This window comes from Dreissena polymorpha, chromosome 4, assembly GCF_020536995.1.
Source record: "Dreissena polymorpha isolate Duluth1 chromosome 4, UMN_Dpol_1.0, whole genome shotgun sequence".
NCBI lineage: Eukaryota > Metazoa > Mollusca > Bivalvia > Myida > Dreissenidae > Dreissena > Dreissena polymorpha.
The window spans coordinates 129714455-129735522 of record NC_068358.1 but is presented as its reverse complement, the minus strand read 5'-3'; the positions used below and the strand labels follow the sequence as shown (position 1 = coordinate 129735522).

The 21068-nt window shown below is 36.0% G+C and overlaps 1 protein-coding gene and 1 long non-coding RNA gene across 10 annotated transcripts in view; one reads left to right on the top strand and one right to left on the bottom strand.

Annotated features, from left to right (window-relative positions):
- The window catches only part of LOC127876491 (uncharacterized), a 180464-nt gene that overhangs the window by 15806 nt on the left and 143590 nt on the right, over window positions 1–21068 (top strand). The window lies entirely within an intron of this gene.
- Window positions 1–21068, bottom strand: part of LOC127876444 (ubiquitin carboxyl-terminal hydrolase 38-like) — a 553141-nt gene that overhangs the window by 470953 nt on the left and 61120 nt on the right. For 3 of the 9 annotated variants that reach the window (XM_052421735.1, XM_052421733.1, XM_052421734.1), the window contains 2 exons: window positions 19562–20761; window positions 13116–19143 (listed from right to left, as the gene is read on the bottom strand). In XM_052421735.1, the coding sequence (XP_052277695.1) occupies window positions 18985–19143; window positions 19562–20761 (1359 nt within the window). In that variant the 3' untranslated portion in view covers window positions 13116–18984. The other 6 variants (XR_008047864.1, XR_008047866.1, XR_008047861.1 and 3 more) reach the window with 6 other exon arrangements.

Below are 21068 nucleotides of genomic sequence, written 5' to 3'. Positions count from 1 at the left end.
CAATATTATGCGTATTGAAAACGCAACCAATTTGACTTTTACGCATATTCGTCAAATTTGATGCATACGATACAATATCTTCGATCGAAAATGCTTTGCTCACTTTCGGTATTTTCTCTTAGGAATTATTATCGTAACACGTCTGACCAAATTATTTACGACGACATGCATGCGTTTTTAATCTGACTCAATCCGTCGCTCATTGTGAATGTATTTGTAAAGCGTCTGTACTTTCAATTTCTATTACGATGCGAAATAAAAATGCCTAAGAGAGGTCGAAAGACGTTCGCGATTGTTGCGCCAAAATATCAGTCGATCGCAAACTTTTCAAGGATTAAAGATATTATGAAACATCAGTTTATTAAAGTTAATTATGATTACAGTTTTATTGAATCAATACAAGTTTGCAGCTTCAACAGAAGTAAAGCAGCAATGATTTTAAGGTATGCATTTCACCCTATTTCAATAATGAAATCACCCTATATTTCAAAGGCAATGGTTGAAAACCCTATTTCCCAAATAATTATCCGGGGCACTGTGTTATGGTCCGCCTTTAGCATTATACTGTATGAGGTTATAAGTATGTTTAACTTCACAGGCTAGCAGTATTAAAAGGACCTTACTGGGGAAGAAATGGGATGCTGTCTCTATATGGCAGTTGTAAAGTTCTTCTTTGAGATTTTATTGAATTCATATATAAATATAATAAATCGAAATTTGTATCAACGCAATAAACCAAATTTCATACAATCTTCGAAAGGCAGTCACACCTAGATCAACATTTCATTGCCTCGGGTTATCAAACGTCAATAAGTACCGCACACGAGTATTTGTTTCACTTGTTTGTCAAAACATCGTTCAATAAGATAAGATAAGATAGATAAGATAAGATTTATTTTGAGTCGGCAAGACATAAATAGACAACATAAGCCATTAAGGTTCATGGGGGGGGGGGGGTAAAATTCATTAAAACTTCGCTTTGGTTTTTCTTCATTCAATGTGGTACAATAAGGTCAAACTATATATCATTTTAAGGCTAAAGACGGATAGAATAACATAAACACATTTTCGACATTCAATATGTGTGTGCTTTATTCATATTTTGGTTTAAAACCAATACATTTTTACACTTATTTACAAAATCTCAATCTAAAGTTAGGAAGGATATGCACTACCTTAAGTTGAATATATACAAAGCTATATACATATACAAGGTCAAGTTAGCAACATTTCACATAAAATTATTGTCATAAAACAACAAATGAGTTTTTATTCAACTGCCTTTTTTGGATAAATTTCCTAAACAAAGTTCTAAAAATAACTAAAACGTAACTACTTTTTAAACATCCAGGTATGATGGATAATAAGAGTCACAATTCTATTTCTATTTTTTGTTATTCACCTCTCAACCAAATTGCAAATTTTAAACCATCTCAAATTGAAATAGATTGCAGACGACATATAAAATTGTAAAGGAATATAAAAAAAATTGGCAAACCGATTGATTTTATATTTCGATTTCTTGTACCCATTTTGAAAGCGTGGCCCTCGCTGTGCTCCGTAGAAAAACGTGCAAAACAAATCGGTCGAAACCACGTGCAGTGGTGAGAAAACCGGGTATGTGTATACACATACCTGAGAAAACACATACTTATTTTGATAGTTGTGTGGCAACTAGTAAAACAACTATTAACATTAATCAGCAAGAGATCGCACTAAATAACAGAAATGACCACGTAGAGATATCATCACTAACCCTATTTCAAATATTTTCCAGCTGAAAATTGTCCCCCCACACGTCTTTTTACGTTTATGTGTATTGTTTTTCTGGAGCCGAAGTGCATCTCAAAGAATATCCATCCAACTTCCGTTGTTTTCACTTTCGTTATTAAAAACTCCGTTTAAAAGAATTATTTCTACTTTTAGATTGTTAAAGCGATGTATTATTATATATTATCAATAGAATAGAATACCGTGATGAATTGAACGGAGTTACGTATCGATCTTTCTGTCAGTCTGTAAGCGTACTATTTTATGCGCAATAATATAATACATGTGATTCGACAACAATTGTAAACATTGGTAAAATGCTTCTTACATAGTTATTCTTTTGAGTGTTTATGAGGTCTGATCGTGCAGTTTGCAAACATCAACGGAAAGATTACAATCCAATGCATTTGTCATCGTCAACCGTTTGGAATGTCAATTAGGCGATGAGTGAGTTTTTAGCATGTTTCTTTCTATTTTATTAATTTAAAAATGACTGCCCCCATGGTGATGAAATGACATGTGTTCGCGTTTTGATATTTCTAGATATGTAAACTTTTTTAAATATTTAAGCGTAACTTGCCCTCGTCAATGTCGATGTTATTCACTAGTTATATAATTATCCGCCGAAATACGTGGAATAAACATGATTCAGATTTTTGAAAATAATATATATTTTAGTGTTAAAAACGCTTTGTATTTTGATTGATTTTGTGGGTGGTATGATACGTTGATGTTCAGAATTGGAAGCAGTTTGAAGGAAAAACATCCTTTAAAGCAAATATGTATACATTTTCAATGTGGCACTCTTCCTTTAGTCAAATTTGAGTTCAATGCTAGGGGTCCCACATTTTTCAAAATGAAGCCTCTACATGAACCTTAAGGCTTTTGAACCGACTATATAAACATGTGTATAAATGTAACAAGTATAAAACAGCTACAATATGGAAATAAAATATAGCAAAATTAAGTTAATAGATATGATATGCATGCTAATAAGTTAATGAAATCACAGTATTACATTCTAATAGTTTTCATACTATTTAAAGAAATATTGTGCAGGAGGCCGCTGATCTTGATCTACAAGTAGATCTAAAAAATAAAAAACTGCCGTAAAAAATTGTGAGTTTAAAGACTAAGAAGAAACCAAACACAAAATGAGCTAAGAAAGTGGTATTCTGTATGTATTCGTTATGTGTCTTGCATACATCATATTTACGATGCAGTTGTTAGACACATGACTTTGCACACGGCCCATCAGATTTTGCACGCGTTACAATCAACTTCAGTATTTTGTTGTTAGTAAAAAGTCAGTCTCATGCAAACAGCCGAATAGTAGAGGTCATAATTTCTTGCTGTCGCGGGAGGGGCCCGTTGGGGTTTTTCGCTTTTATCTTGAATTTTACAAACATTTGAAAACGTTGTGTTGAGCTTAATTAGCAGAAATAAAACGTACAGAAATCTGAAATTGACTTTGTCTACGTTTATCGTGCATCAAACTACGTCACAAGAACACCCTAAAAAAATCAAGTACTTTTCAAGAACTTTCCCTATTTTTCAAGGAGATCGTCATGTTTATAATACATCATTCTTAAAGGAAAATAAGCATTAACTGCAGCAACGGTAACTGCAGAAACACCCTGAAGTATTGTTTTGACCTCAATAGTGCGATCTTAGTCTTTCACAGACAATTTTTCTTATTTAGTGATAACAAGAAATCTCAATGACCTATGTGAAAGCCCTAGTCTATAAAGAGCATGATTAAACCATGGAAGTTGGGCATCATTATTATCCACATGGTCTATGTTAAAGTTTGAACACAGTTAAATATTGGACAATGAAGCTTGAAATTGCTTTTAAAAATGGAAGCCATAATTATAGTGGATTTTAGAGGAAAGGTCCTAAGTATGCAGTAATCGATAGTCTGGTTTACATGCATGTATTGGCAAATCGATAGACTCGGGATTACAGTTATCAATTGGAAAAGGGTTAAACTAACAAGAGGGTCATGAAGGCTGTTAGGCGCTCACCTGTGTTTGAAGCAAACCAATTGTTGGAACCTTTGCAGTGCTTTCCACAGGCCATTTATTGCAATGGTCCCACGCCAAGGTGCTTAAATTTCGCAATCAGAATCCGCAGGTCGTTTGAATTTTACCAAAAAGTGTTTATTTTTTCAGTAACTGCAACTAATAATTTTTTTCTTCGCCGAATATTTTGAGAGGCGATCTACGATCCTCCGTCAATTACATGTATCTCTTAACCCAACTTAAGCCTGCCTAAAAGCGGAGCCTCATTGTTTTTGGAAAATTGATATTTGCCTAATGAGAGTGCACGCTTTGCAACAGCACTCGTAGGCATGCAATGCATGCAGTTAAATTATGAAGATGACAAATTACGTAATTGCCATAAGTTTGTGGTTTTGTGACAGTTGGTTGTCTTTGTCACCTAACACACCCATCGGTCCCTAGGTTTACACTTTACTGATGAAATTACAGCAAGTAACTTAGAATACTGATGATAGCAACCGGGTACAATCCTTGTGGAAATTGTGCAGTGGATGCATAATATGGTCAAATCAATTATTCGACTCATAAAGCATTTAAAAAAAAATAAGTTGAATTCATTACATACAACACAAATGATTCGAAATTCTCAAATTAGCATATTGAAATTTGTAATCCAAAACACATTTCCAAATTGTAAAGTTAACGCAACATAAACAAATTCTAGCTTCAAATAAACAGTGCTTCATGTATGTCTACTGTTTCACACCATATAACACTTGTAAAAGGGGTTTGTGTCATTTAGTTATTATGCAAATGCAAGAATATACGTTTATAGAGAACATCAGCTATTTATAACGGTTTATCGGTACATTAAACGCGCTCTCAAACGCTTGCGCGCTTACCGAAATCGAACCTGTTACTACATGTAATGGTGGTATTAGCAATAAATTTACACTCCTACACCGGTATTCACCCATGTTATTTACGAAAATATTAACGAAACATTTTCCCTCGTGTATTTGACACGAAATATCGCTTTATAACTGGGATTTCGGTGAAGTTTCACGCGCTTTCTGACGCCGAATGGGTACCTAAATCCCACGTACGTGTTATTACGTATGAAAGTGATATTAATAATATTAAACATTGCTTATTGGACATTTATCAATCACTATTATTGAAAGTGCAAAACAACACAATCAGTTTGGTGATTGTCTGATATAAATAAGCGTTGTATTAAGGAAAATTCAGTCAGGATACTTAATAAAGCTACCAGTATCAGACGCACGAGCAGGTACCGACTTCCCCAAAGTTACCGCATTTATTGGTTATATCAGTAATAATAACTCTTATACAATGGCATTTATCGATACGTTTTTATTAAAATAGTAACATAATATGGTTTTCATATGTTTCTGACACACACAAAAACTCGATTTATTACGGGGATTTCGTTAAGTTACGCAAAGTGGGTACCAATATTCTCGATTATTTTACGTGCACACATGATATAATTCATACTTAATAATGCTAAGTTATTGCTTATATGACATTTCCAGTTTTTTTTAAATAAATTAATGTTTTATAAGGGGGATCTCGGTAATTCTACACATTGAAGCTTCCATTCGCTCTTGTCAAGACCGCATTTCCGCGTTGGAAATCTTTCTGGATACCGAATGTAAGAGTTACATAATCCCTATTAACACCGTTTTGCCACATTTCATTTCCGTTTTTTTTCGAACAAAATAAACGAAACTCGTTGGAAAAAATGAGAACTAGGCATACGATCTCCAAGTTTGGATTTAAAGCGTTCATTGGTGACACCACATGTCTGCACATGTGTAGATACCGTTATTAAGATAAGATATCACGTGTCACATTCAAATAACATATATAATGACAATAAAGTGCATTACTATCAGAGTAATAAAACAGCATGAATTCGGCTTCATTTATCCAACTCTTACACTTCTCAAGATCTCTTCGGCTTTGGAAACGATATAAATTCAATGCCACCAACTAATCTGTCAGGATATCGATTGTCCGAGTTACATAATCCTCATTGACACCGTTGTACCATTTTAATCTACGTTTTTAAAGAGGAAAACAAAAGAAACTCGTTGAAATAAAAGTGAACCTAGACATAGCTTGTCTAGGAAAATGGCGGACAGTTCGTTGCTAACTTGCGCGCCCGATTACTCGATAGCTGATTGGTAGATCAATTCTTAGATAAGGATTTAGTTGACAGGTGGCGTCTTCTACTCTTTCTTCTTTCTTTTTCATTCTCAAATTAAGACATATTTCATGGAAGTTTTCAATGCTCATAGGTGAATTATAATCACACAAATCTTTAGAACTTGATACTTGAACATCTTGATTATCATTTGACAAGCATTTTGTGACACTGCCAGTTTCCAATGTCTCCTCAATTTGTTTCCAACTATCATCAATGTCCTCAGACTGTATAGGTACTTCTAATCCATTGCTCGTCTCATTCATAATTTGCACTTCCTTTACAGTATTTACATCTAATTTTGAACTTATTTCCACAAGGTTTACCACTGTAGCCGAGACATCTTGAAGCAGTTTGGAAACTTCATCATTAACATCTTTAGGTATAATTTCATTCTCCTATAACATATAAACTGTGTCATGCAAAAATGGGTCTTATGCCATAAGCAGACAGAGCGGCTCCAGCCAAGCTGGCTTAATCATGCAGTCTCGTCAGGATGCTCAGGCTGGTCTGGAGTTATGCAGCCTGCATATGGTATAAGACCTATTTTGCATAACGCAGGCAAATTATTTTGTCTAACAGTTTCATTATGTTTCTCAGCAAAAAATGTTAACAGCCTTACAACTACTGTCATTTTTAACAATCAACAGATTATATAATTTTGAAAAATGGTTGCATTTTAGTACATCAAATAAGCTTTTTAAATTAAATAGCTACTTTTCCCACTTTAAAAACATGAACACATAGAAAAAAATAATTATAGCCTAAACAATATAGGTATTTCAAACTTTTTTTACCTATAGGGTATTGTACGCAAATTGCAACATGATTAAACCAAAACACATAACACACTTTCCATGTTTAAAAAACTTCTTTTAAATTCCAAACTAAAGTATACTTCACTTCTTGGCAAAATTATATCAAACGGACTTAAACAGCGGAATCAAATTGTACCATAATTTGATCAAGTACTGCAAAAAATTGGAAAAGCACAAAATGTTGTCCGCATGTGTTTTCAGGCAATAACAAAAAAGTAAGACCCAAATTGTATCCATCAACTACGGACAGAGGTAAAAAAAAAAAAAATGGTTGACATTTGTGTGTTCTAAGTTTTGCGGTTCCAACATTTGTTCAGACTATAACTTAACCAAGCCTTACAGGATTTCAAAATAACTTTGCACACATGTAAAGAGCATGAGACATTTACAAGGTTTACATAAAGAACAGGTAGCTAATCATAAGGCCTTTATTGTTACAATATGTTTTTATACATATGTTATACACTGTAATTAAATGTAAGAGTACTCAATACTTTTACAACAGTGAAAAGGCATGAAAAAACATCAATTAAGAATGATAAAACTGTTTTGTTTTATGTTTAATATTATATTGATCAGCAAGTTTTCAACTTGAAGCAAAATGTAAATTGCAAATAATTTTGTGTAGAAAACAAATTAAATACCATACTATTACTTTTTTCAAAACTGATAAAAGATTTATGAATCAAAAACTAAAAAAAATCAGAAGAAGTTATACAAACAAATAAATGAAAAAGTTGTGTTCAATTGCAAATAACTTTCTGCTTTGAAAAAAAATTCTTCATGTAAACAATACACGCATTGTGTTGAAAAATCCAGAAAAGTTTTTGTGCAACTTTGTTCAAAAATACACAATTTTAGATCTAGGACAAAACATTTACCATTAAAGGGGCCGTCCAACAGATTTTGGCATGTATTGAAGATTTTCATTAAATGCTTTAAATGCTTTATATTGATAATTTTAAACATTTGAACTAAAAATGTCCAGTGAAAAAAACAGCGAAAACAATAAAAAAAGGAAAAAAGTAATCCTCAATAGGGCTCGAATCACTGACCCCTGGAGTAAAAAGTCTCCCGCCTAGACCACTCGACCATCCACGGTCATGTTTAAAGCTGTGTATTTTTTTTAGCTATATAAGCAATTCTCGTAGTTTCCCACGACGCACGACGCTTTATCTGTTAGACGGCCCCTTTAATATGCTAGTATTAGCATGGAACTAGCTTGTTAGAAATTTCACTGAAGTTAAGATTGTTTAATTGATTTATTTTGCACTCCTCAGTCATATGTATATGTTGATTTAAGATTGTTGAAATGTTGAAAAATGAGATCGTAACTATATACTTTTAATCAAATAGTTTTTTGTAATGGTTCAGTTATGACTTCATCCAGTACGTATTGTTAAATACATTACACTCACACTAGGTTTACTTGGATATTACCTACCCCCATTGTTATTAATTTCTTTAAAAAACATGTGAGGTAATTTTTTAATGACATTAAAGTGTATACCGGTAGCCCAGATTGTTAAAGTTATAATGACACAAATTTACTCATACATTTTTGCAAGCAGAAAAAAATACTAGCAAATGTATGTTTAACTCGCATTTTACAAATGTGTGAGAGTGCCAAATTTAAGTTCCGAGTACCGGTATTAAAATCAGTTCAAGATGTTTTATATTAACATTTTCCTGTGCACTATTTACTGGCAAAACAAACCAATTGTAAATGACAACCATCTTGGATTTGCTGCATATCTTTGATTTTGGGGTTGGGTACCATGCTCATTTTCTTTATTTTGCCTTAATGTGCATTGTGTAAGGTTCTTTTTGAGTTTTACGCATTGTATGAATAATTGATCCCACCGAATGCACAAAATGAAGTTCAAATGCCAGATGTGGTATCCATAATTGTTTATTTTTATGCCCCCCTTCGAAGAAGAGGGGGTATATTGCTTTGCTCATGTCGGTTGGTCGGTCGGTAGGTCGGTCGGTCGGTCCGTCCACCAGGTGGTTTCCGGATGATAACTCAAGAACGCATATGCCTAGGATCATGAAACTTCATAGGTAGATTGATCATGACTCGCAGATGACCCCTATTGATTTTGAGGTCACTAGGTCAAAAGTCAAGGTCACGGTGACCCGAAATAGTAAAATGGTTTCCGGATGATAACTCAAGAATGCATACGCCTATGATCATGAAACTTCATGGGTAGATTGATCATGACTTGCAGATGACCCCTATTGATTTTGAGGTCACTAGTTTACCTTTTTCTCTCTGTTGTCTGTTTGAACTCGAGATGTGGGAATTCCATGAAAGACTTTGGGTTGCCTAGAACACACTGTTATCAAAATCATACAAGGATTATAATACAAATTGCTCATTATTTAATGTGCAAACGGCACTTTGAACCCGGGTTCAAAGTCTCTTAACTATATAGTTAACAGTTAAACCGTGGTTTAAGGAATTAATGTGCATTTCGCTTGCCATAATTGAGTACTAAAGAAGGTGCTTGTCGACGTTGGATGCTTACACAGACATCTTAAAGGACTTTTGTTAATATTCTTCTAAAAAAATCAGGAATTATATCTTACGATAGTCCTGTACAAGAGCAGAAACAGTCACGTATTGAACGCGACAATAATGACTTGCAAAAGCTGGTGTCTGGAATCGAGACCAGAATGAACCCATTTAGCAGTGATTCCAGAAATGATGACCTTATTTGCATCTCCACTGGCAAGATTGTTTCCAAAGATATTGCAGATGATTTATTGACGATGGAGAAACAGGGAATTTCCTGGATGGAACAATTTGCTAGTGGATGCTTTCTCGACTCCTCACGATTTGAAAAGCCTATTCAAAGAAGGAAGGTTAAGAATTTCGCAGATTGTGCTATTAAAATGGCTGTTACAACCATTACACCAGGATCACACCATTAGGCAACTGACTTGTTCAAGAGATCTGTTTGGTCGATTGCTATTCTTGGCCACAACAATTGAAATAGAGCTGAAGAAAATCTTCTGTTTCCACTAACGCCAGTGCCACTTTCCATAGCACATGTTGATGGGAAGGTAATGAAAACAGATAAATAAAAAATTAAATTAGATTCTAGAAGACAGAATAACAAGTGAACCACCCCAAAGAATTGACGCAACGATCATTGACGGCATGTTCTTGATTCAGACAATGACTGATTTGCCGAGTACATTTGCCGAGATAATAAAAGGTGATAATTTCTCGATTTTCCAGCTTATCTTCCCGTGTGGACTTTGTGTGTGATACGTACAGACATCCATCCATTAAAGACATTAAAAGGACATCGCATAGCGCAGTTTTTGGTGGATTCATTGTGTCTTGTCGAGATCAGAGAAGACCAAAGGAATTTCAGAAAGCATTGCGATCAGAGTCATTCAAGACCTCATTGGTTTTCCTGTCAGAAGAGTGGGCGAGAAATGAATATGTGCCATTTTTGAAGGACCGTTGTCTCTATTTTGGGCTTGAAGACAAATGTTACAGGTTCATGTCAGAGCAGAAAACAGTTAGTCGCATTGAAATAGGCGATTTGGCATTTAAACACGACGAAGCAGACAAACGTATTATCTGGTAACTTCATCACATTGGGCAACATACCGAAGTCTCACAAAATGTAGTCATACGCTGTGATGACACAGATGTTTTGGTTATCATTTTGTACTATGTAGGAAAGTATTCATTGAATGTATGGATGGATGTTGGACTCAGTAGCAGTAACAACAGGAGATATATAGAAGTCAACAAGCTTGGATCCGTCCTTGGGCACAGTATTTGTCTTGCCTTACCTGCAGTGCATGCTTTTACAGGCTGCGATTACACTGCAACATTTGTCCGCAAGGGAAAGGTTATGCCATTCTCACTTGTCCAGAATTCTACATTATTCCAGAAAGCATTTGCCGCCCTTGGAGAAAGTCAGGATGTTACACCAGAAACAGAGAGTGCTATTGAGTCATATGTTTGTGCGATGTATGGGAAGCCAGGATTATGTGATGTTGAAAGTGTCAGATACTCCATCTTCTGAACAAAGTTTGCACCAACTGGTGAAGCACAGCCACTTGGTAAAATTAAAGGTGCAGATGCCACTCTTCTACCCTCTTCAAAACCTGTTCTACACCAAAAGATACTACGGAAAAATTTGATGTCGTATATTTGGCGACATGCTCACAAGGCAGTCACTATGGAATAGGATCCAACAAAAATGGATGGTTGGAAGATGATGGATACTTTAAGTTGAAGTGATTTTCTGGACCACAATTACCTACAGACATTGGACTTGTGATTTCGGAGAGCGTTGATGAGCCAGATGACACTGATGAAGTTGAGTTGGAGATTGATGCTATTGATGATGATGATGAAGATTGTTCAAATACTGATGAAAACAACAATGAAATATTAGCATGAATAATCCTAAAATGTATTTACAAATTAAACAAGACTATTGCCAAGCAATATAAGTCCCCTACCGGCTCCACCATTGTCAGAAATTGCACCTTTTTCAGAATTTTTAATATATTTGTTGCCATAGCAACCAGAATTTTTGACGTAGGAACACAATGAAAAGTGTGACAGACCAACAGACAGACGGACCGACGGACGCACACAGCAAAAACCATAAGTCCCCTCCAGTGAAACCGGTAGGGGACAATAATGACGAACATGATTGTCATCGGGTCTTGTAATGTACTTAGTATGTGTACATCATAAATCTATCACATGACTCAAAGCAACCATTTCCATATTCATCTATGTGTAAGTAAAGTCATCCAGTTGTGCTAGTACATTTAAGCAAATGCCAAAACAGTTAAAAAATTAATATTTATTGAAAGTTCACGTAGTTAAAATATTGATTCATGTTGATAAGAATTATGCGTGAAAAATGCTAGTAGATGTGTGGACATGAAAAACTGTACATGTATGACATATAATAATTTATTATGTATATAAAGTATGTTTAATGTCTAGATAAAACTAAACAAGGGCTGTTTGTAAAACATGCATGCCCCCCATATGGGCTGTCTGTTGTACTGGCAGCCATTGTGTGAATACGACTTTTGTCACTGTGACCTTGACCTTTGACCTAGTGACCTGAAAATCAATAGGGGTCATCTGCAAGTCACGATCAATGTACCTATGAAGTGTCATGATCCTAAGCAAAAGCGTTCTTCAGTTATCATCTGAAAATCATTTTACTATTTCGGGTCACCTTGACCTTTGACCTTGTGACCTCAAAATCAATAGGGGTCATCTGCGAGTCATGATCAATCTACCTATGAAGTTTCATGATCCTAGGCATATGCGTTCTTGAGTTATCATCCGAAAATCATTTTATTATTTCGGGTCACCGTGACCTTGACCTTTGACCTAGTGACCTGAAAATCAATAGGGGTCATCAGCGAGTCATGATCAATCTACCTATAAAGTTTCATGATCCTAGGCATATGCGTTCTTGAATTATCATCCGAAAATCATTTTACTATTTCGGGTCACCTTGACCTTTGACCTAGTGACCTCAAAATCGATAGGGGTCATCTGCGAGTCATGGTCAATCTACCCATGAAGTTTCATGATCCTAGGCGTATGCGTTCTTGAGTTATTATCCGGAAACCATTTTACTATTTCGGTTCACCGTGACCTTGACCTTTGACCTAGTGACCTCAAAATCAATAGGGGTCATCTGCGAGTCATGATCAATCTACCCATGAAGTTTCATGATCCTAGGCGTATGCGTTCTTGAGTTATCATCCGGAAACCATTTTACTATTTCGGGTCACCGTGACCTTGACCTTTGACCTAGTGACCTCAAAATCAATAGGGGTCATCTGCAAGTCATGATCAATGTACCTATGAAGTTTCATGATCCTAGGCCCAAGCGTTCTTGAGTTATCGTCTGACAACCACCTGGTGGACCGACCGACCGACATGAGCAAAGCAATATACCCCCTCTTCTTAGAAGGGGGGCATAATAATTGTTTGAATTTCATGCCAAATGTTGTTACATGCAACAGTTGTGTGACATAAAATGTTAGTAGATTGGGACAACTCATATGACCAAGTTTCATGAAGATCGGACAATAAATGTTGCCATTAGTGTTAACAAGGCAAATATTAACCACGCAGGACAGCCAAAAGGCGATCACAAAAGCTCACTGTGGGCATGCTCAGATGAGCTTAAAAGTTAAAATGCATGACAATTTATAAACGGGCAACAAACTGGAGCTTCATATATTTAAGGCTCATAGATACAAAACAAACTGACTGACAATTTTTCTCAAGCTTTATTTTGCTCCTGTTTGAAACAAACTATTTAATGGAATAAACATAACACTGGTTAAAGATCTGATTATTATGCCATCATAATATGAAAGTAGCTGATGTATGTTATGTTACAACAAGAAGTGAAACAATGTACATGAGAGTCTTAAAAGTTGCTTGAAAAGGATTGTTTTGCTGTTTACCATTCTTAATTATTATTTAAAAGCTTATCAAGAATGTTATTGTTTCAATAAATCTTCCCACTGGAAGATCTTTGTGACAATAAGTAAAGGGTAAATTCATAATTACTTACTTTTGAAAATGGTACAAAAATATGAGAGAATCCGCTCAGAACAACAGTTTACTGGCATTGGCTAAAATTAGATTATTAGATAACTTATTTCAATCTGAAACTTTTCAAATACACCAAGAACTAAATCATAAAGGTTACATGCCAAATAGCTTTTATCCACATAACTAATTTCTAACACATCACGTTATTCTACCAATACTTAGCATATTGAACAACCCTTTCAGTACATTTGACATTTTCATATTTCAAACCTTAATCAAATATTTTAATTATAATAATCACATACATTAAATAAAGAGACAAATGCTGTGTATCAATATTTGTTTCAAACAAAAGTTATTAAAACACTCTATTGCACTTAGTTACCTCTCTTATTGGAGTTTTCATCAAAATACAAACAAGTTTGTTCATTATCAATACAATTTTGAGGATAAAATATCAAATAAATAGTTATCTGATTTGGTACAATATCACATAATCGAATATATCTTCAAGAATAATTTTCTGACCATAAAATAGTTAAAGCAAATATCTCATTTTGTTTGGCATTTACAAAAAACATTAAGTATACCCTTATTCATCATTGAATGCTTTTCAGCAGTCACACAATTTGTATATCATAATCCAATATGTTGAAAATTAACATGAAACAGTGACTCTTTCTCAAGAAAGTTTAAGAAGCTAGAAAGCACTTCAGTTCAGGAGGAGATAATTATCTTACACAACCCATAATGCATAAATGGGTGCCATATGCGGCCAGTGTAGTTCCAGAGCAGCCTGCACAACCCTGAAGGTGGCACATAAGCGGCCAGTGTAGCTCAACAGCCTGAACAACCCTGCAGGTGCCATATGTGGCCAGCGTAGCTCCAGACCAGCCTGCACAACCCTGCAATTATGTCTGAAGCAACTATTTCCCCTTATGGGACAAGGAAACCTTGTGTTTATAGTGCACAGAAAACCTGACATTACTACGCGATAACGCATGCTTGGCTGGAGCTACACTGGTCTTGGCATATGGGGCATATGACATAAGACCCATTTTTGCACATCACATCTCTGATTACTGGGTGTGTTCTCAATTTTGTATCATTCGGTTTCTTACCATCTTGGTAATGATTCTTCATGCACAATTTCCTTGTATTAAAACCAGGCAGAAGGAAGATAAGCTTAGAATATTTTTTTACTCCCGAAATTTAGTTTGCAGCAAACACAAAACATTTGTATTAACTATAAGATCCTTTGTAATTGTGACCTTTGAAAATTTGTTTGCTTGAAATTCAATAATGTTCATAAGTATGTTATGATGTTTGAACGGATAATCAATTATACTGTATTAATGTAGTTTAAACTTAAATTTTAGGCAATAAACCTGTAAAACAGAGACTAGTGAGGAACATTCCATAATTGTTGATTGAATGGCAGCACACAGAAGTAGCAATGTTCATATGACAGGGTATTATTATGCTTGGATGTACACATTGATTGCTCAATAAGAGAGCAATACTTTTGAGCAGCTTAATGATCTTTGTGATGACTATTTACTAATGATTTTATGCAAAACATAATCGGAAACAATCATACTGAAATGTAACTTGTTTCATTCCAAGTTACAAATATTTTATACAATAAAAACAAGATGTGTTTGTGAAACACAATGTCCCCCTATATAATGTTTGACCTTGTAGGATGACCTTGACCTTGTGAAGGATGACCTAGACCTTGACCTTTCACCACTCAAAATGTGCAGCTCCATGAGATACACATGCATGCCAAATATCAAGTTGCTATCTTCAATATTGCAAAAGTATTCATAAAATAAGCGATTTGGGCCACATATATTTGACCTCTGACCTTGAAGGATGACCTTGACCTTGACCTTTCACCACTCAAAATGTGCAGCTCCATGAGATGCACATGCATGCCAAATATCAAGTTGCTATCTTCAATATTGCAAAAGTATTTATAAAATAAGCGATTTGGGCCACATATATTTGACCTCTGACCTTGAAGGATGACATTGACCTTGACCTTTCACCACTCAAAATGTGCAGCTCCATGAGATACACATGCACGCCAAATATCAAGTTGCTATCTTCAATATTGCAAAAGTATTCATAAAATGAGCGATTTTGGCCACATATATTTGACCTCTGACCTTGAAGGATGACCTTGACCTTTCACCACTCACAATGTGCAGCTTCATGAGATACACATGCATGCCAAATATGAAGTTGCTATCTTCAATATAGCAAAAGTTATTGCAAAATGTTAAAGTTGGCGCAAACAGACAGACCAACAGACAGACCAACAGACAGACCAACAGACCAACAGACAGGGCAAAAACAATATGTCCCCCACTACTATAGTGGGGGATATAAAAAGTTTGGAGTCTTACATTTCCGGAAAACATTGCATATGTCTGGTTTTACATTTGGCTAAGTAACATTTCCATTGCATAAATTATATGTCACCTTACAAATAATATAATAATAATAATAGAAATATGTTACCTGAAAAAGAATATGCTAAAAATAGAAATAAATTCATCAAATTTATGATCACAGTCAGGCTTATACACGAGACAAAATTTGAACAAGAACAAATATTTATAGTGTTATTACAATATACATGGAATTCTTTGTACAGAAAAAATGGGATATTTTGCACAAATAAGAAAATGATGACTATATTCATGGATACATGGAGAACACAAATCAGTTGGGCCATGCTCTGTGAAAAGGGGGTTTAATGCATGTGCATAAAGTGTTGTCCCATATTAGCCTGTGCAGTCTGCACAGGCTTATCAGGGACGACTCTCTGCTTTTCTGGTATTTTTCGTGTACAGAAAGTATTTTTTTAGCAAAATTCCAGATAACGCGGAAAGTGTGTCCTGATTAGCCTTTGCTGACTGCACAGGCTAATCTGGGATGACTCTTTACGCACATGCATTAAACCCCCTTTTCACAGAGCACAGCTAATTAATTTACAAGCATATGTTTGAAACAATCTAAATGTAGCACACCTTCAGTCTCCAAACTTGTTCATCAAATAAACCAATACGTATATTCCCACTTATCTGTTTGTGTATTCAACTTCAAAATGGCTACAATTCAGGCAAACACATCAGATCACTGAATATAAAATCTCTGTCTACATGCATAAACAACACAATTATGGTAATTACATTATGAATTATGTAGTTGTCAACATGTGAGTGCAAATAGGGAAAAAAACTAATTTAAAAATTTTTTTTTTTAGCTCAAATGCATGTCAATAACGTTTGTGGAGGTGCAACATTACTTAATCCACATGAATAATGTAATGTCTCAGACAATTCTGCATGTTATGTCAACAAATATTTATAATATTTTATATATATTCAGAATATTCTTCTTTGAAACACAAATACCAATAAAAAGAGCTATTCTAAAAAAGTTGGTGACAATAGCAAGAGCTGATCAGGGACGGCAGTTTACTCATGTGCCTTCGGCCAAGTTTTTCATCTGGCATGTAGCTTCAAACACGTATAAAACAAGGGCTGTTTGTAAAACATGCATGCCCCCCATATGGGCTGTCCGTTGTAGTGGCAGCTATTGTGTGAATACGATTTTTGTCACTGTGACCTTGACCTTTGACCTAGTGACCTGAAAATCAATAGGGGTCATCTGCGGGTCACGATCAATGTACCTATGAAGTGTCATGATCCTAGGCAAAAGCGTTCTTGAGTTATCATCCGAAAATCATTTTACTATTTCGGGTCACCGTGACCTTGACCTTTGACCTTGTGACCTCAAAATCAATAGGGGTCATCTGCAAGTCATGATCAATCTACCTATGAAGTTTCATGATCCTAGGCGTATGCGTTCTTGAGTTATCATCCGAAAACCATTTTACTATATCGGGTCACAGTGACCTTGACCTTTGACCTAGTGACCTCAAAATCAATAGGGGTCATCTGCGAGTCATGATCAATCTACCCATGAAGTTTCATGATCCTAGGCGTATGCGTTCTTGAGTTATCATCCGGAAACCATTTTACTATTTCGGGTCACCGTGACCTTGACCTTTGACCTAGTGACCTCAAAATCAATAGGGGTCATCTGCAAGTCATGGTCAATCTACCCATGAAGTTTCATGATCCTAGGCATATGTGTTCTTGAGTTATCATTCAAAAACCATTTTACTATTTCAGGTCACCGTGACCTTGACCTTTGACCTAGTGACCTCAAAATCAATAGGGGTCATCTGCGAGTCATGATCAATGTACCTATGAAGTTTCATGATCCTAGGCCCAAGCGTTCTTGAGTTATCGTCTGACAACCACCTGGTGGACGGACCGACAGACCGACCGACCGACCAACAGACAGACAGACCGACATGAGCAAAGCAATATACCCCCTCTTCTTCGAAGGGGGGCATAACAAATTAAAATGCACCATAAACTGTGTTTAATTTGCACCAAGCAGTCACATGCACCAAAATCATCACTGCTAGGATGCTCCTCAAGGTAATAATATATTTAATTTTATCTCTCTGCAGCCATTCTATATGTATTCCTGACACACATGTTATATGCATAGATTTACACTGCTTGTAAAGTACTCTACAATTTAGTTTTCTTCAATGTACATATTATTGATTATCAAATGAACAACATGATATCCTTGTAATCTAGTGAACATATGAGTCACATCATGCAAAAATGGGTCTTATGCAATGTACAGCCAGTGTTGATCCAGACCAAGCTGTGAATTTGCGGAGACTGGTCAAGAGCTACCCTGTCTGCTAATGAGACCACGTAACCTTGCTTGATTTACAGCGAACATGGCAGCTCCTGACCAGACAACCTGAATGTGAAGGCTACATATCGCATTAGATCCATTTGTACACAATTCCATATTATATATTTAAATACATGTAACAGGAAAGGAACGCTCTTCAGTATGCTTATTTCACACCCTGTCTTGAAATCGATCCTTTACTGCCATATCAGTACACTGCAAATCCAACATGACAGCTCTGTCGATAAATACTTTTAAGTACTTCCACAAATGATTTCCAATTACAACTCTCCAATGATTTATGATTTTAGTTTATTTACACTTTTACAAAGTAAAAGAGTACTTTTGGACTGCACTTTTGAAGTTTGATACCAAGAAAATGTTCACTATGTCAAACACAATTTTTATGCAGGCATGGGTAAACACCAACACATATCACATTTCTGTACAAATATTATACCGGTACTACCATTTTACACTGAAATACATCACATAACAATAAAAGTTTTGCCCTATAACTTAGATATCTTCGCTCAGACACCGTTTATGCCCGACTCCACTTAGGAAGAAATACAGACAGACACATAGGAGATTGACTTTTAAGTTATGAAGTCTCTGCAGTTGTCTTGATCACATTCCTATACTCCCTGAATCCTTCTACGAATCATCCTATATGTGCTCTTTGTATCTCTGATATCCCTGTTTCAAGTTGTTGCCTATATCACTACAATGTATATAATGAAAAATTGCCTGACAGCATGCCAACAACAGGTACAAAGTTAACTAGAAGACAAATCTGCTACCACTGGTATCAAGGTCCCCAAACGAGTTTCCTCCGCCACCGAACTGTCCGCCCTTGTCATCATCGTCTTTCCAGTTGTACCATTGGAAATCATTTGGGCGCTTGCGACTCACTTTCTTGGAGGCATTGAGCTCTTGCTCCTAACAATCAAAAAAGGTTTTCATATATCCTGATAAAAGTCAAACTGTTTTTACAAAATGGAAGAGAAAGGAATTTCTTTTCGATCACCAGCATTAGAAATTTAAGAATTATATTTCTGCTGTTATGAGCTTTGTATTAAAGGGCAAATCAATGATTATTTTTTGTTTTATGCTGTTGTTTAAAAAGCCGCAAAGACGTAACGGCTTTGTTTTTCTTTTAAGAGAAATTGACAAACATGAAACCAAAATGAAACCTGTTTAGTTATAATCTTAAAATCATGAAAGTTACAAGAGCAATGTACAATTCTGTATACTATATATTGTTCATAATCTTGGCTTGATCAATCTTACAGTAAAGCTTTGAATCACATTCAAAACCAACACATGCAGTTTTCCACAAGTAAGTTACCATGGTTACCTGTAGGTATGATTTGTTGTCCTTGACGACAGCTGCCCGCAGGTCCTCCCTAAGGGGCGTGTCAGTCTTACTGAGGCGGATGGACTGATCAGAATGCCGTGTCGTCGACCCCTTCAATTTGTCCCCATCCACCTTGCGGTACATAAGAACATAGGCTGTGTCCTTTGTGAACCGCTGACTCACATTGCAAAACGAACTGTAGCTTGCATACGACACTCTGCTGTCATTGAACAGGTACCATTTGTCGTCAAGAAAATCAATGTCATCCTCGTTCGTTGTCTGGCCGGTCGCTTCAGGTAACGAGGTAGAGCTGAATTCTGAATGTCTGGCATAGCAGTAGTAGTGACCACAGTCAGAGGAAGTCCCAGAATGGATCACCACCGAACACAGGGAATAGACATCTGCATTGTCTAAACCCGTTACCACACCACAGGTTTCAAGGCGGCTGGCAATCTCTGATCCAAACGACACGCTTCTGTCATGTTTGGCTTCACTAGTATCAGATCTGTGGTCACTCACAGGTACAAGCAATGTCTTTGGATATTTCACTTCTCGAAACACTTTTGAGCGTGATTGTAATCTCGTATCGTAAGAAAATCTAAGCAATGTCAAAATCAGATACTCGGGTGTTTCCACAATTTTCAAACTTCTTTCCCCTTCCTGCAGACCACCACAATTTTCACAATGGTACTTGTTATCGCCAGTCAGTTTTTCTGGTTTCAAATAATGTTTCAATAAGTCATTCAGGTGGAGACAGTTGCGTTCCTCCACGTCAGTGGTTGTACTGGATTCAGACACTGGGGCTTGCATCTGTTCCTTGGATTTACTACTGCTACCTCCAATCAAAGACTTCTGTCCCACTGATGAACCATATTCTGGGAATGCCAACGGCAAATCAATAAACATCTCTTTCTTACTTGATTCCTGTCCACAGTTTAAGCACTTTATAGTTGAGGTCATCATACCGCCAAAGTAATCCTTTATCAGAGTGGAGTCTTGCCCACCATTCTGTTGCAAGCTATCACTGCTGTTTGGCTGGACATCCAGTGCATTCTGGGTATTTTTCTGATGCCTGGTTTCCTGCTCATGCAGCTGGTCAAGAAGGTATTTCAGGAACTCTGAGCAGTCCTGCTGGAAACCAGACATAAACCATGGTGGCCGAGAGGCAGCCAGGAAGTTCACAGGGGCATAAGAAGGTCTCTGTGGAAGAAGAACATGCTTGGAACGTTTGTGGTAAATGCAGTATATTCAATACACATTTAAAAGATAACTATATACATATATATTATTTTCACTTTTAAATACAAGCTTAACAATAGGATTTCTGTATTTCTGTTTTACATTTTGTAACTTTGTATATCTTGGCTTGGACAATCGACTACATTTATGCTTATTATGTACAGTAAATTTCAGTAATATGGTCAGTTAAACTTCCTATTTTAGAATCAGACCCTATGCTATTCAAACACTCATACAACTGAAATGAACTGATTCAAAGACCATCCAT